At 38.3% G+C, this 15,679-nt stretch overlaps 1 protein-coding gene across 1 annotated transcript in view; it reads right to left on the reverse strand.

Moving 5' to 3' along the window:
* UCHL3 (ubiquitin C-terminal hydrolase L3) overlaps positions 1 to 15,679 on the reverse strand; it is a 51,686-nt gene that overhangs the window by 33,878 nt on the left and 2,129 nt on the right. Inside the window, exons 2-5 of the mRNA XM_058670646.1 lie at positions 7,504 to 7,632; positions 2,977 to 3,133; positions 2,601 to 2,686; positions 886 to 933 (exon numbers count right to left, since the gene is read on the reverse strand). Of these exons, the coding sequence (XP_058526629.1) occupies positions 886 to 933; positions 2,601 to 2,686; positions 2,977 to 3,133; positions 7,504 to 7,578 (366 nt within the window). The 5' untranslated portion in view covers positions 7,579 to 7,632. The remainder of the gene's footprint in view (positions 1 to 885; positions 934 to 2,600; positions 2,687 to 2,976; positions 3,134 to 7,503; positions 7,633 to 15,679) is intronic.

The raw sequence follows: 15,679 nt of genomic DNA on the forward strand, positions 1-15,679 counted from the left end.
ACTCAATGCTGGCCACTGAAGCAGTTTGGGGAGTGAAACAACAGAGGGTGATCTCTCTCTGTCTTCCCTTTCTCTGCAACTCTAATTTTAAAATAAATGTTTAAAAAAAATAAAAGAAAAACTGCAGTTACATCATAATAGAAAAATGGTTTTCTCAAAAAAATTTTAAAGATGATGAGAATATTTTACAAGTATTTTAAAGTATAATGTCATTTTATATATGCTAATATGTGCTTTCAACTCATACATAAGAAAGAAGTCTACAGTTCTCCAGGATTAACACCTAAATATGTGATAAATACAAACAGCTTTAACCAGAGTCTACTCATTTTGACTAAAATGCTTTGACTCCCTTCCCCAAGAGTAGGACAGTGAAAACTGGGAAGAAGGAAAGAAAGAAAAAATGGAGGGGGGAATGAGAGAAACTGACAGGATGAAATAAACAGATAACGGAAGTGACTCCGCTGAACTGGCCAACAAGAGATGATAAAGATTATCCAAGAAAGAAAATGATGTGTTTTTGCTGGAAGCCGAGCATGTTAGTCACATGGGCTATCTAACTGCACAACCGTGCAGATATGGTCCTCAAAACATTTTGAAGTCACAAGAATTTGATAGGGAAGACTCAGGCTACCTGTTAGTCAAAGCCAACTATCCATCAAAACCAACGTCTACTGTCTGTCTAAAGTGAGCCGATCTGTCTAAGGTGAGCCGACAGACGCCAAGCTGCATGGTAAGAACTTGTCAGGCGTGCTCTTCTGCAGCTTTCTGTTTGTGCGTAAGCAAATTCTCCCAAAGGAAGAAAAAAAGGCCAAATAAATTTCTAAGACTACATGGCCTAACAATATAGTTAAACATACACATAGAAGAAAAAGTTTGCAATACCTCTGTCTGACCTTCATGGGCACTGGTCTCATGAGTAACACGAATGGCCTGTAAAAAGAATACAAGGTATTTATAGAAAGCTACCATGTCCAACTTTTGAAATGAAAACAACAAAGCTTAAAATCTAAAATCTCATAAAGAAACAATACTTTGAAAGAGTTCGATACTGGATATTTCAGGATGCTGTCTGAATAAAGCAGATGAACTGCCCTACTTTCTAACCCACAGCTCTCTGATGACATAAATATCTATTTGTATGTCCTGGGGACAAGCAAGGGTCATGTAATTTCCCTAACGGTTAGAAACTGCTAACACAGAAGACTTCATCCACCTGAGACTGGAACATAGTGAGCACCTCACAGAGCGAAGTAGTTTATTTCATCTGACTCTCAGGGCTCCAGGTTCCTCTGCAGCTCCAGCAGTATTTATGCCCAACCATGCAACTTCAATCAGCAGTTTAGGAATACGGACCAAAAGCCTGAACTTGTTGGAACCTAGTAACTTTGGCCTGCTGAACTTTAAAAAAAAAAATGATCTTATGATTCCTTCTATTAGCAAATATGCAGAGTCCAGGTGAAGTGCAACCTTTATGAACGGTAGGTTGGCGGTGTGTATCAAAGCCTTAAAAACATGCAAACTCGTATTATCCAGCAAGTTCTGGAGCCTATCCATTCACATATAATTAGACATTATAGAATTAAGAATATTCACAGATTTAGTTACAGTGATGCATCTTGGAGGGATTTTTTTAAAACAGTGAAAAAGAGGAAACTTAAATTTCAACAATATTTTATTAAATAAAACACTATTCAATGGAAAGCCATGCAGTCATTAAATAATAAGGTCAAATGTATACTTACTGGCATGCAATAATTTATGGTAAGTTCAGTGAAAAAAAGAAAGCTATAAACCAAAATTATAGTGTGATCAAGTTTTTATTTCCAAAAATTTGTGTATTTATATTTGTAAAAATCATTAATGGCAGCCATTTCTCATTGATGGAATTATTGGTGACTTTCACACTATTTTTACATAAATCTCCAGGTATCCTAAAGAAAAAGTAATTTTAAATAAAGCATGTTAGCATGCTAAATATGACCTAATCAAATGATTTAATGGGCACAGCTGCACATGCTATTATTTTAGCCAAGGAATTTGTAATTACACTGTTAGTCTCAAAAAATTTAGAATAAACTTAATGTTATTTAAAGAAGCCTTCACAAAGTCAATTTCAAAAATACTAAATTTTAAGGAACTATTGTAAAACACTGTTATGAAGATAAATATTTATTGTATAGCCTAGCATTTCACTGATAAAGCAGCTAGAGAATGGTTTGATGTCTACCTTCAGCTTTCATTTTATCCTTTCGTTTCAGTCTAGTTCCAAGTTCCCACTGAAAGACACATTAAGTCACTGCTTATGTTTATTAAAGAAATAGAATGGTAATTAACACTCAATCATAAGATATGTTATTAATTTATAAGTCTAATTGCTTTAGTTTGCTCCTTTAGCTTTGGATATAGAAAAGTTGCAATTTACCAATATTTGTGGCTATTTCAGCTATTTCAGATAGTTAAACGAAAAGTACAAGAAGTTTGAATAAATAAAATTCATATTGACTCAATATTAGCTTCATGACAAGCTCCCTAATAGAATCTGCAATTCCACAATATTTTGCCCACATTCAAGAGAATGAAAGAAAGGAGGTACCGACGTCATAGTTCTCCAAGTATCTGGCTCGTTCTTCAGGGCTCATTGACACAGACTCTTCCAGGAATTTTTTCAAGGTCGATCCAGACTCTGAGAACATCAAAGATGATAAAATTGAAAAAGCTTGATATAACAGAAACTAATTTATGGAAATACTAATCATGTTTTATGTAAAATTTCTGCATTTGCAAATAAGGAATATAAGAATCTTGGAATAAATGCCAGAACTCAAACCAGTGGATTCATCTGCTGTTTATCAACATACAGGAATACGGGAAAAGAGCCCGCACATATGCTACAGTTTGAAAGAGTTACAGCACCCCCTAGTGTTCACTGATATTATCATTAGGATATAAAATAACAATAATGAAGCCATTTACCAAAGTGCATCTTGTCTTTATTGTTTGCAATAGCATGGATTAATCCAATTGTTCCACAGGCATTGCTGATGGTTTGCTTCATGAAATATACTGATGATGTCACATCCTGTCCCTGAGATTTTATCTTTTCCTCTTCTTCTGTTCTGAATACTTCATACTATTAAAAAAGAAAAAAGTCAGTAGTCTACATGTAAAAAGTGACATGAACAGGACTCCAGGACAGCTGGAGTGTTGGGGAGCAGCACCTGAGACGCTGCTTGGGACACCAGCAGCCCATACTGGCGTGCCCAGGTTTGAGGGCCAGCTTTGCTACAATTCCAGCTTCTTGCTAACGTGCACCAGGGGAAGCACCTGGTGATGGCTCAAGCCCTCGGACTCCTCCTACCCCCACGGGAGAGCTGGACGGAGGTCACGGCTTCTGGCTTTGGCCTGGCCCAGCTGAACTTGTTGTGGACGTCTGAGGAGTGAACCAGAAAAAAAAATTCTCTGTCTCTGCCTCTCTCTGCTTCTGAACTAAATACAAAAAGGACTCAAGATGGGCATTTGGCCTAACAACTCATGTTCCCACACAGCCAGCTCCTCACTCTAGCTTCCATTACTGCATGCCCTGGAAGGCAGTGGCAATGGCTCAAGCAATTGGTAGCTATCACACATGTAAGAGACAACAGATGATGAAACCTTTAAAACAGAAAAGATTTAAGTATGTAAATGAATCAATCTATCACCCTCCAGACTGACAAGATACTTGAAAAAGAATAGTAATATCAGTGATGGTAAGGATGTGGGTGAAAATGCATTCTACTGCACTGTTACTGAAAATACACAAACAGGGGCTGGCGCCACGGCATAGTGGATAGTTTCCACCTACAGTGTCATCCAACACGGGTGCCAATGTGAGTTTCAGCTGCTCAACTTCCAGTTCAGTTCCACATTAATGCACCTGGACAAGCAGCAGAAGATGGACCAGGGAGACCAAATGGCAGATCCAGAAGAAGCTCCTGGCTCTTGGCCTTTGCAACTATTTGGGAAATGAATCAGTGGATGAAATCTCTCTCTCATACATTTGAGCCCTCTCTCTGTTTCTCTCTCTCTCTCTGGCATTCCCTACATAACAAATAAATAAATACTAGTCTTTAAAAGAAAAAAAATAAAGAATAGAAATAAACAACCATGTTAGGGGACACGCAACATTAGTAAGCATTTCAAATGTTTGTATCCCCTAACAACAACTTCCTTTATAGCAGCTGAAGACAATCTTTAAAATGTGCAAATATATATATATGTATATATATTGTTTATATACATATGCTTAAATGGAGTTTTAAAAATGCTCATTAAAAGTGGAATTCAAAGACAAAAAATGAAATCCTTGCATAGTTTTTTCATAATATACATTTTCTCCACATAGGTACAATTTCACAATGTTTTACACTAAAATAAGATTAGCTTTGAATTCCATTTGTCCAAGAATTGTCTGAAGTATTGTCATTTACTTCTAAGAACATAAACTGCAAAAATCATAAATAGTTTTCAGTGGAGATTTGGCTAATATGTGTCTCTGGAACATAATAAAAATACTACAGACCATTTTAGGAAAAATAAAGTAGATCTACATTTTCTGATGTAGAAATCTAACATAATCATGAGAGTTTATAAGTTATTTCTTTGATTCCCATTTATGTTTTAAAAATATTTACACAATGAAAAGTTTGAAAGGATACGCAAAAATCTAACCATTATTGGGCTAAGTGATAACTGAAGGACTTGCATTTCCTAATTTTCACATTTCTAGGTGACTTATGGTGAAAATATTTTCCTTTTAATAAAGAGTACTATATTAATAAAATTTATACTATATTAAAAATCTTGCTATATTTGCTAACACTCCCCATTATAATTGGTCATAGAAGCAATTTGGTGTAACAACGTCAAAAGTGAGGCCACTACAGTGACTGCCTGCATCCACGTCCTGCCTCTATTATTTGCTGAGCAACTGTAGCAAGCTATGGAATCTCTCCATAGCTCAGCTTCGTAATTGTAAACATGGTGATAAAAACAATTAAAGAGGTTAAGAAAATATGCAAGGAGAGTATAACTTTTGTTGATTTTTTTCCCCCATAATTTCCAAACTCCAGTAGAGGTCAGCAGCCCACAACCCACTGCCTACTTACAAAAACAGAACAGCATTTATGTATTGTCTACAACTGCCTTCAAGGCCAAGTTCAATGGCTGCAACAGAGGCTCTGAGGCCTACAAAGCCAAAAGTACTTACTCTCTGACCCTCTCCAGAAAAATTCTGCTGAGTCCTTATAAAAAAGAAAATAAATGATGTCTAGAGAAAACAGAGGTTTAGGAAACAATGAATAGTCTATGCTAGAACAAGAACTTTATGAATATGCTTCTAAATCAAATTTTTAAACAGTTTTCAGAGTAAGCCAATATGAATTAATTCACATAAATAAAATAAGAGTATGATCTAATACTGAAAAATCAAAACAAATTTTCTAACTCTTAAATCTCTATGGATATTCCATAAGTAATGAAGAAGTATCATTTATTTGATGAAATATAGTGATGGACTACGAAATGACATTTTGGTCAACAATAGACCACGATTAATATAGTGACCCCCTTCACACTGTGATGGAGGGGCCAATGTTGTGCCATGGCATGTTAAATCGCTGCTTGTGATGCCAGCATGCCCTCCCCAGTGCTGCTCCAATTCTGCCCCACTCTGGCTGATGCACTGGGGAGGGCAGCAGACAATGTCCCACATGTTTGGGCCTCTGTCCCCACCCCCGTGGGAGAATGATGGAATTCCTGACTCCTGTCTTTGGCTTGGTCTAGCATCAGCCATTGGAGCCGTTTAGGGAGGAAATCAGTGAATGGAACATCTCTCTCTATCTCTCTCTCGCTCTGTCTCTCTCTCATTCTTACTCCCTCTTCCTCTGTTAGTGTGCATTTCAAATAAACAAACCTTAAAAAATATATTGTAATGAAGCTGAAAAATTCTTTACACATACTGATTTCCCAGGTAGTATAATATCACAAGCACAATGTATTATCCATGTATTCATGGTAATGATGGTGCAAAGCTACTGCACTGTCAGTCACATAAAAGCACATCACATACAATTATGTATAATACACAACACTTAGTAAAGATAATAAATGATTATGCTTCTGGTTAATGTATTTACTATGCTATACTTTGTTCATTTTAGAGTGTACTCCTTCTACTTAAAAAGTCACTCACAGTGCTCCTATAGCTCATGTTTACCAAGTCTCGTGACTACATCAAGAGGCTGGTCTGGTGCTTGGCCAATGCCACCATGTCGGTGTTAAGCACACTGTGTCACATCCACACAATGAAATCAGCTGTTGACACACCCCCAGAACACATTCTCATCATCAAGCACACTTGACCGCAACTGGTTTTGCAGAACCCTCAAGCAGAAGAAAGAAAATGTTCAATGTGATTTATTTTATATTGAACTAGGATTCATTAGTTAGGATACATAAAAATGATCCAAGTAATCCTAATATTAAGCAAAGCACAATTTTTAATTTGTGAGATTTGGCTCTGTTTATTTCTGAAAAAGATGACCTGAATCTGTACAAAGCACAAATATCTCATTTTTCCATGTCTGCCCCTGCATATGCTTCTTCATTTTTTATAGATACCAAATTCCTAACATTTCTAAGTTTAAAGATAAAATCAGAAGGACATTAAATTCAAAAGCTATTTTTAAATGTATTTAAAAGTTGTGACCTTACTACATATAACATTATTTTAGAAGAAAGGACCAAAGTATGGAGTATTCTGGTACTTAAAATTTTTTAAAGCATATAATCAAAATATATTAAGTGTCCCATCAGTACAGTTACAGCAAATTAACCACATTTTATGAAAGAACATTAACCTAATGTTATGTCTCACCTAGCTTTATTTTGTCATTCTATAAATCTAAACTTATAGATTCTAAATACAAATTCTAAATATCACTTCTTAAACAGACATTGCTAAGATTTCCTTCTTGGTTAAACTGTCTGGTTTTATACAAGAGGAGGGGCCATTTGTTCTTAAAGACTACACATTTATGTTTTTAAAAAGACTTCTTTGTTTGTTTGTTTATTTATTTATGTGGCTATCAGAGTGACAGAGAGACAAAAAGAATGGGTGAGGAAGAGGTTGAACTCTCCCAGCCTTAGCTAACTCCTCAAATGGCCGCAAAGCCTAGGCTGGGTCAAATGAGAGTCAGAAGCCAAGCATTCCATTCTTCTCTCCCACGAGGACGGCAGAGACCCAAGTATGTGGGCTATCCTCCACTGCCTTCCCAGGCACATTAGCATAAAGTGGGATCTGAGGTGCACCAGTCAAGACGCAAACTGGCACTCAATATGGGAAGTTGGCTTCTGATAATACCCCATAATACCATAACACCTACCCCAAATGCTGTACTTTTAATTCAACAACGAAAGCACTTTTTTATTCACCAGCAATTTTACATCTCAATTAGCAGTTACCTTTTCCGTAATAGGGAAGAGCAGTAACACGGCACAGACTGGTCTTGGTACCATGCTAAGAAGTTCAGGATCCATTCCATATACGTCAACAAACTGCCAATTAGGATGCAGACCTAATTGCTTCAGAAACTAGTAAAAAAAATAAATAAAATAAAAAATTAACTCATAATTTTTTTTAAAAAAACAGCCTAGTGTTAACAATAAAGTGACCAACAAGGATGCATTATGTGTCTAATAAACACAAGGAGATTCAATACAAATAACACAGTTGTTCAGTAAGAACTCAAGCAGCGCTTGCCTCGGCAGCACACACCGCACAGGAGGCACTCCAGCAGCGTACATCAAAGCGTCAGGTGCTCCAAGGTACATGCGACCTTTGGTTGTCAATTATAACTTAGGAAGGCTGGGACAGAGTAAAATAAATGCAACACAGCAGGTAGAAAGAGAGAGCAACTTGTTTATATCATGTAACAGGCACTAAAAATTCATTGCACATGAAACAAAAATCCCCTTTTCCAAAGGCATTACTTTGGCAATCAATGAACCATGCCAGGACATTACCAAACACAAACAAGTTGACTTCACTGATACGTAGAACTTCTTGTCAGAACTTTACACTTAAAATGTTCTCAGTTCCTGCAAATTATTATTTCAACAGATCAACACAGCTTATCCTATTTATCAAAAATGATGCCTGAAGGTTTAAAACAACTGAGAATTATACCAGTGAGCAAAAAATAGTATAAGTCAAAAAAAAAAATCACAGTAAGTGACCGTAAATCAGGTAACACAGGTGTGAACATCACAACTTACTGATATTGGAAGTAAAATACTGGCTTCCTTATCATTACACAATGAAACCAGAGTACATAACAAATTATTACAATATTTTAAAACTGCATAAATTCACTGGAAAATAAGACACAAGACCTTAACCTATCATACACAGAAAAAAAAATCTCAATTTTACCAATTCTTAACAATTGTTTGTACTGAAAGATGTTAATGATTCTTAAAAGTAAATTGTCAAACATAAATGATAGAAAAAACAAAGGAAACAAAAGTATATTAAAAATAGTCCATTGAGGTGAATGTTGAGGCTTAGCGGGTTAAGACACCATTTGGGTTGCCTCCATATCACACTGGTGTGTTGGTTCAAATCCCAGCTAATGCACTTCTCATCCAGTTTCCTATTAATATATCTTGGGAGGCTGCAGTGAATGACTGAAGAACTTTGGTCCCTGGCACCCAAACTGGAGACCTGGATTTAGTATTAGGCTCCTGGCTTCAGCCTTGCCCAGTGCTGGCTGAAACAGGCACCTGAGGAATGAACTAGAGGATGGGAGCTCTTCCTTACTTTCTTTTACCACTCTGCCTTTCAAGCAAATATAAACAAATAAACCTTTTAAAAAATGTATCACTACAGTTTCACCTCAAAAATAACAGCCAGCACTCTGGTAAAGCAAGTTAAGCCACCACTTGGAACAACATATTGGAGCACCAGTTCAATTCCAATGTTCTACTCCTTTCCGATTCAGCCCCCTGCTAACTGGAAGATGGCCTAAGTATTTAGGCACCTGTAACCAATGTGGGAGAGCCAGATGGAGCTACAGGTTGTTGGCCCCAGCCTGGCCTGGTCCTGCTGATTTTGGCCGCCTGGGGAGTGAACCAGAAGGCAGACCTCTCTCTCTCTTTGTCCCTCTTTCTCTGACATTCTGCCTTTTAAAGAGTCTTCTTTAAAAAGAAGAGTACATGATAATATCATTTTAGCATCATCTGAAAATTTCAAAATATGAAAAGATGGCTTAGGCAATTGTCCCTGAAGAATAATACATACTTGGACCATTAAACAAAGTCTTGCGAAACCAATGGAAGTCATGTCATGCTACCTGAATGATGTATTCATCTCAGTTTTTGTATGATCTTCCTGTTTAAAGGGAAAATCCCTAAGCCTATGGCTGTGTCATGAAAAGTAAAAAATTAAAAAAAAAAAAATACCTTACTGAATAAAGGAACACCCTTGGAGCCAGCATGGTAGCTCAACAAGCCAATCCTCCACCTGTACGTGCCAGCATCCCACAAGGACAATGGTTTGTGTTCCAGCTGCTCCACTTCCAATCCAGCTCTCTGCTTATGGCCTTGGAAAGCAGCAGAGGATAGCTCAAGTACTTGGGCCACTACACTTATGTGCATGGAGGAAGAAGCTCCTGGCTCCCAGCATCAGATCAGTTCAGTTTTAGTCACTGGTGGCCATTTGGAGAGTTAACCAGTAGACGGAAGATCTCTCTCATTGTGTAAAACCTGCCTTTCAAATAAAAACAAATAAATCTTTACATTTAAAAGGAACAAAATGGTTACTTTCCACATCCTTCCATTTATCTTTGCATAGAAGAGAATCAACTTGGACCCAGCACAGTGGCCTAGCAGCTGAAGCCTTCCCTTTGCATGCGCTGCGATCCCATATGGGCACCGGTTCTAAACCCGGCAGACCCACTTTCTATCCAGTTCCCTGCTTGTGGTCTGGGAAAGCAGTCGAGAACAGGTGAAAGCCTTGGGACCCTGCACCCACGTGGGAGACCTGGAAGAAGCTCTGCCTCCTAGCTTCAGATCAGCCCAGCTCCAGCTGTGGCGGTCACTTGGGGAGTGAATCATCGGATGGAAGATCTTCCTCTCTGTCTCTCCTCTCCGTATGTTTGCCTTTCCAATAAAAATAAATTTTAAAAAAAAGAGAATCAACTTAATGGTGAATATAATTGGACAGGAACAAAGCCCTGGGACAGGTATTTGCTATGGCAGTTAAGCTGTGGGTTGGGCTGCTATCATACCCCACATGGCAGTCCCTGGGTTTGATCCTTGCTTCCCGCTCATGATGATGCCAGCTTCCCACCAATGCAGACTTTGGGAGTGAGTGGCTGAAGAAAATTGGGTTCCTGCCACGCAAGCATTGCCAACTTCCCAGTTCTGTCTATGGTTAGTTGGGGAATAAACCAAAGGGTGGGAGTTTTTGTCTATGTCTCTGTCTCTCCACTTTTCAAATAAATAAACAAATAAAAGTAAATGCTCTGAATTTGCTTGTTTATTAGGTCATGTGTGTATCAAACCACATGCTCTAGAACAGTATAGGACTGTGGAAAACAAGGAGTTCTGTGCATCTCCATTCTCCATATGATTCCTAGTCATGCTTCCAAACTTTTAAAAATTCATTAAAATAATCACAATCACTTCCCTTTCCATTCTCTACTCTCTCCAAATTTCCTAATCCAGGTCCTTCTCAATATTCAGTGTTTCTCTCTCTCTCTCTCTCTCTCTCTCTGCTGACGGCCTGGGGGAGTGGCAGAAGATGGACCAAGTCCTTTTGACCCTGCACCCATGTGGAAGACACAGAAGAACCGCCTGGCTCCCAGCTTTCAAACAGCTTAACTCTGGCTCTTGCTGCCCTTTGGGGAGTAAACCAGCAAAACGAACATCGCTTTCTCTCCTCCCTACGTAAAATCTGCCTTTCAAATAAGAATATATAAATCTTTAAAAAACATAAAACTGACCAAGTCAAGGGAAGAAACTCATACCTAACTTTTTAATTCTACTGTCCAGCATTCTATCTGACCAAACAACTTAAATTTATTGAGCTAAAGAGTTCATCTACCATTTTAACAGATAATTTAGCCTCTGTACCTCCACATATGTCAGCAGAGTCTATGTTCATCAAGAATACTTAATCAACATATTTTCATCAAGTTAAGGAGGCAGGAAAGACACATTTGGTGTCTACCTAAAATTAGCATGCATTCAATCACCTCTACTGCCTGCATAGAACTGACTGTCCTGAGAAGCAAACTCATAAATGACACTTCCTCCCAAATATATCTAAAAGGCTGGTAATGTTATAGAAAACCTTGCATACTCACTCCCAACTCTTCTAAAATTACTGTATGACCTAAAAACTATTTTTTCAAGGCCAGGCGATAGCTCTGGTATGTTTCATTTTTTGTATATTGTTGCAAGATACTACTGTGCAGTGAGCATTGGGTCTACATTAGTAAACTAATCTGAGGGTTATGGAGCTAGAGAAGTAGGCTTTGGTTTCCAACCTTTCAGGTCTAGATATCTGAGATGGGCTGAAGCAAAGATCCCAAAGCTCTGGAGCAAAGTGATCCTGCTTCAAAAGTTGGCTTTCTTCCAGCAGAAAAGTACTCCAGTTATACCCTGCTTGGCATGCATTTTGGGATATCATTATGCTTCCCCCTCCGCTTTTCCTCAGAAGAAACTCTACGGAGCGTAACAGGAAACTCACTTCATTTTGAAATCTTTTTTTTTTTTTTTAATGAGAAATAAGCAAACAAAAATCCCCCCTAAACTTATAGTCATAAAGTTATAAAGATGGCACACACAATTTCACATAAAGAATAATTGCACCTAAGTGATGCAAATTAAAAGTTAAATATTTTAGTGAAAAAAAATGGTATGGACAAAATTGTAGTTTACTATGAAGTCAAGGGTCCTCACTGTAAATCAACTCTATGTCAGCCAAAGCTAGATATTATAAAAGGTACCAAGAACCAATGCAGTATTGTAGTGAATCTGGTATCCAACTAGGGGCACAATAAATGAGTAAATCATGCTTTAAATGAAATCACAGAAATGATTACATTTTCATCAGAAACATGTTTTCTCTTTCTATCCATATCATCAATGAAATGGGGCCCATGTGTAGAAGTCCAAGCCAATCAATATGGATCAGGTATGTTACTTATATCCTGTGACTAGGTTGGCATGAGTCAGACTCACATTCAAAGTCATCATATGAACACAAATAAAAGCAGCATCAACAGCAGTAATCTCAGGGCAAAGAGCAGGGAAGAGGCTTTGCAATTGAACCTCTCACTTCAAATGGAAATTCTCTAAACTATGAACAGCAGGTAGCTTGCATGGTATAAAGCCAACTTTTCATTCTCCAGCACCTAAAAATCATTATCTTTACATCAGATATACATAGTTTGCAACAAATCTGTAAATCTAGCACATATGCATTTTATTTAAATGCATAAAACTTATAGTATATTTTTAAAAATTACTGTCTCAAACCTACACCAAAAATAGTTTCTCCAAAGAAACAAAGAAAATGGCCCAGAAACGCATCTGCAAAGCCGCTCTATGATGAAAGGAAGCATCCCTTGACCCAACTAGGAGATAGGATTTTGCAACCTCTAATCCCAGTCTTCTGGCTTTTCTATTTAAATATTAGGTAATAAAGCTACAAAAAATTCTGATTGGTTCATTAAATTTTCACAACCTCTCTAATACTTTGACTAACCAGAAAAAGCAATTAATAAATCATAATATGCAGTTATTAAAAAATCTTTAGTCAAGTTTATTCTGTGGCCTAAAGAAAAACGTCCTAGCAGATGAACAATATTTTACCTTGTGTTAAGATGTTTTCTGGCACTACTGCATGGAGCTAGGTGTGTTACTAAATCCCCCTTCACTCCTGCTGGTTAGACAGGTTTTGATGTATCTTTCTATCAACAAGAACACTGCGTCTGGGAAGTTGGGTGGGTTTTCCGTGTCACGCTGCCAGAAGTCACAGGGAATACCCAGATGCTCTGGTGTCAGTTTCCTCTTGCAGCCTCATCTCTCCATGCCCAGAGTCTGTCTTGGTGCCTTTTTCTCCAACTGAGTTCACAATGAACTTCTGAGGGTTCTCAAAGCCTGTATTTCTCCTACTTGGTTTTACCCATACAGTAGATTAGCTGTCTCTATAAAACCAGTATCCTTGCCTGAGAATAAATTCTTCCTCATTATTCAGGTAACATACTACAAAAGCTGCTTTTATAAATTTTTACAAATACAAAAATAAAATTTCCTTCCAAATTAGCTCTAAAGTCACCTTCTCATATTTAATGAGCTACTCAAAACTGCCATAGATTCTGCCTCGCTATTCATTTTGTAACGATTTGAATAATGACAGAATTCATACTTCAATGATAATTGTTTGATATTACTGCTGGTAAGGATATACTAATAATAGTTGCTAGATTAAGGAGCAAGGCAATTTAACTAACAGTTAAATGTGAAGAGGTACTTTGGAAACTAGTTTATATGAATTTTAATAGAGATAAAACAAAATATAAAATGGTTAAAATGGAAAATGAGAAAATACTGAAAATGATTTACATGGAGATTAAGCAACAGGGGGTTAGTTCATGCAGGCTCAGTAAGAACTAGCCACAAAACACAAGAAAGGTGACACAGTGCTATGTGTAGTACCACTCTAGACAACGAGGTAACACCCTATGACACTCAACACGGACTATTCAGCGTGGAATACAGTAGCAGCTCTGGGAGTCCCATCTTCTGAAGGTCAGTGTAACAAGGAGGTTTCAGAAGACAGCACAGCTGAAGACCCTGGGCATGGGCGGGAGACACGAATGATCACGACTCCCTCCTCCGAGGATCTCTAGTAACAACCTACTTCGTATGGTTTCAAATGGGTAACTGGAGGAAGTTACCAAAAAGCAGAGTTAGTTTCAATTAAAAGAAATATAATTCTTCTAAGTATGTATTCTAATTTTCATAATTTAAGAAGCCATCTTACGAGACATAATACTGCTCACTGAAAGATCGAAGCAGAGACTTCAGGATCACATTAAAGATAATCTTGGGGAAGATTTTCTGGAGCAGGCAAGCAGCTTTACAAGACCCACCCATTCTTCTGTTTGTCAGCTGAAAGCCCTCTATGAGTCAACAGCCATTCTCCATCCTGACAAGTCGCTGCTCTCACAGAACTTAAGAGTCTAGCGCTGAGCTATGCATATTAAACCAGCAAACACATTACAGGATAGTTTTAAAAAGTGAGAAAAGTATTGTGAAGAGTATCAGAGGGAAAGACGGAACAAATTTTAGCTGTACCTTAACCTCACAGCCAAAGACAGACGGCCAGAGGGACTGAAGTTGGGTTATAAATGACAAGAAAGAATACAAAACCACTCGGAGTAGGATGATTCACACAAACAGTGAGCAAATGAGAAGTCTGAAGAAGGAACAGGCTGGGCAGACTGCATCATGACACAAACAGGGGGGAGACAGCCCATAGCAAGGAGACTGAAGGGCATTCAAACAGGCCTGAGGGACCACTGGAGTGTTTTAAGCAGAGCTACAGAGGAGATCTGCATTTTCATAAGGCCACTTTGAGTGCATATGGAGAACAGCTTTTGAGGTAGGCAAAAGGAGGAAAAGAAAAACTGGTTAGGAGGCTACTGCAGTTGTCCACACTAAAGATGGTGTTACAGTCGCAAGACAGAGAATGGCAAGTTTTGGTAGGTCCATAACAGTTACAGATCAAATGGATCTGAGGAACGGCAGCAAAAGCTTATAACACGTAATATTCATAGAGCACATGGTTTGTTCCAGACATTCTGTTGCAAATTTTAACACAAGAATTTATTTAATATCCACAACAATTTTAAAAGACTAAGATAGGCTATACAAAATTAAAAAACTGGGCCCAGCACAATGGCTCAGATCCATCAGATGAAGGCTAATCCTCCATCTGCTAGAACGAGCATCCCACAAGGGTATCTGTTCCTGCCCCAGCTGCTCCAATCCACTCCAAGTCCATGGGATCCTGCACCTGCATGGAAGACCCACAAGAAGCTCCTGGCTTTGGATCAGCTCAGCTCCTGCCTCTGAGGCCATTTGGGGAGTAAACCAATGGTTGGAAGATCTTTCTCTCTCCTATCTATCCTTCCCTCTGCAAATCTTTCAAATAAAAATAAATAAATCTTTAAAAAGTATAAATTTATGGCCTGGTACAGTAGCCTAGTGGCTAAAGTTCTCATCTTGCATGCGCCGGGATCTCATATGGGCACCAGTTTGTGTCCCAGCTGTCCTGCTTCCCATCCAGCTCCCTTCTTGTGGCCTGGAAAAGCAGTCAAGGACGGTTCCTCAGCCTTGGGACCCTGCACCCACATGGGAGACCAAGAAGAAGAAGAAGCTCCTGACTCCTGGCTACGGATTGGCTCAGCTCCAGCCATTTGGGAAGTGAACCGGCAAATGGAAGATCTTCCTCTCTGACTCTCCTACTCTCTAAAATCTGATTCTCCAATAAAAATAATAAACCTTTAATAAACTTAGAAACTGAAGAACAAAGAAGTTGATAATTGCCTCTGGTCACGGGGGC

The sequence above is a fragment of the Ochotona princeps genome, chromosome 12 (assembly GCF_030435755.1).
Source record: "Ochotona princeps isolate mOchPri1 chromosome 12, mOchPri1.hap1, whole genome shotgun sequence".
Lineage (NCBI taxonomy): Eukaryota > Metazoa > Chordata > Mammalia > Lagomorpha > Ochotonidae > Ochotona > Ochotona princeps.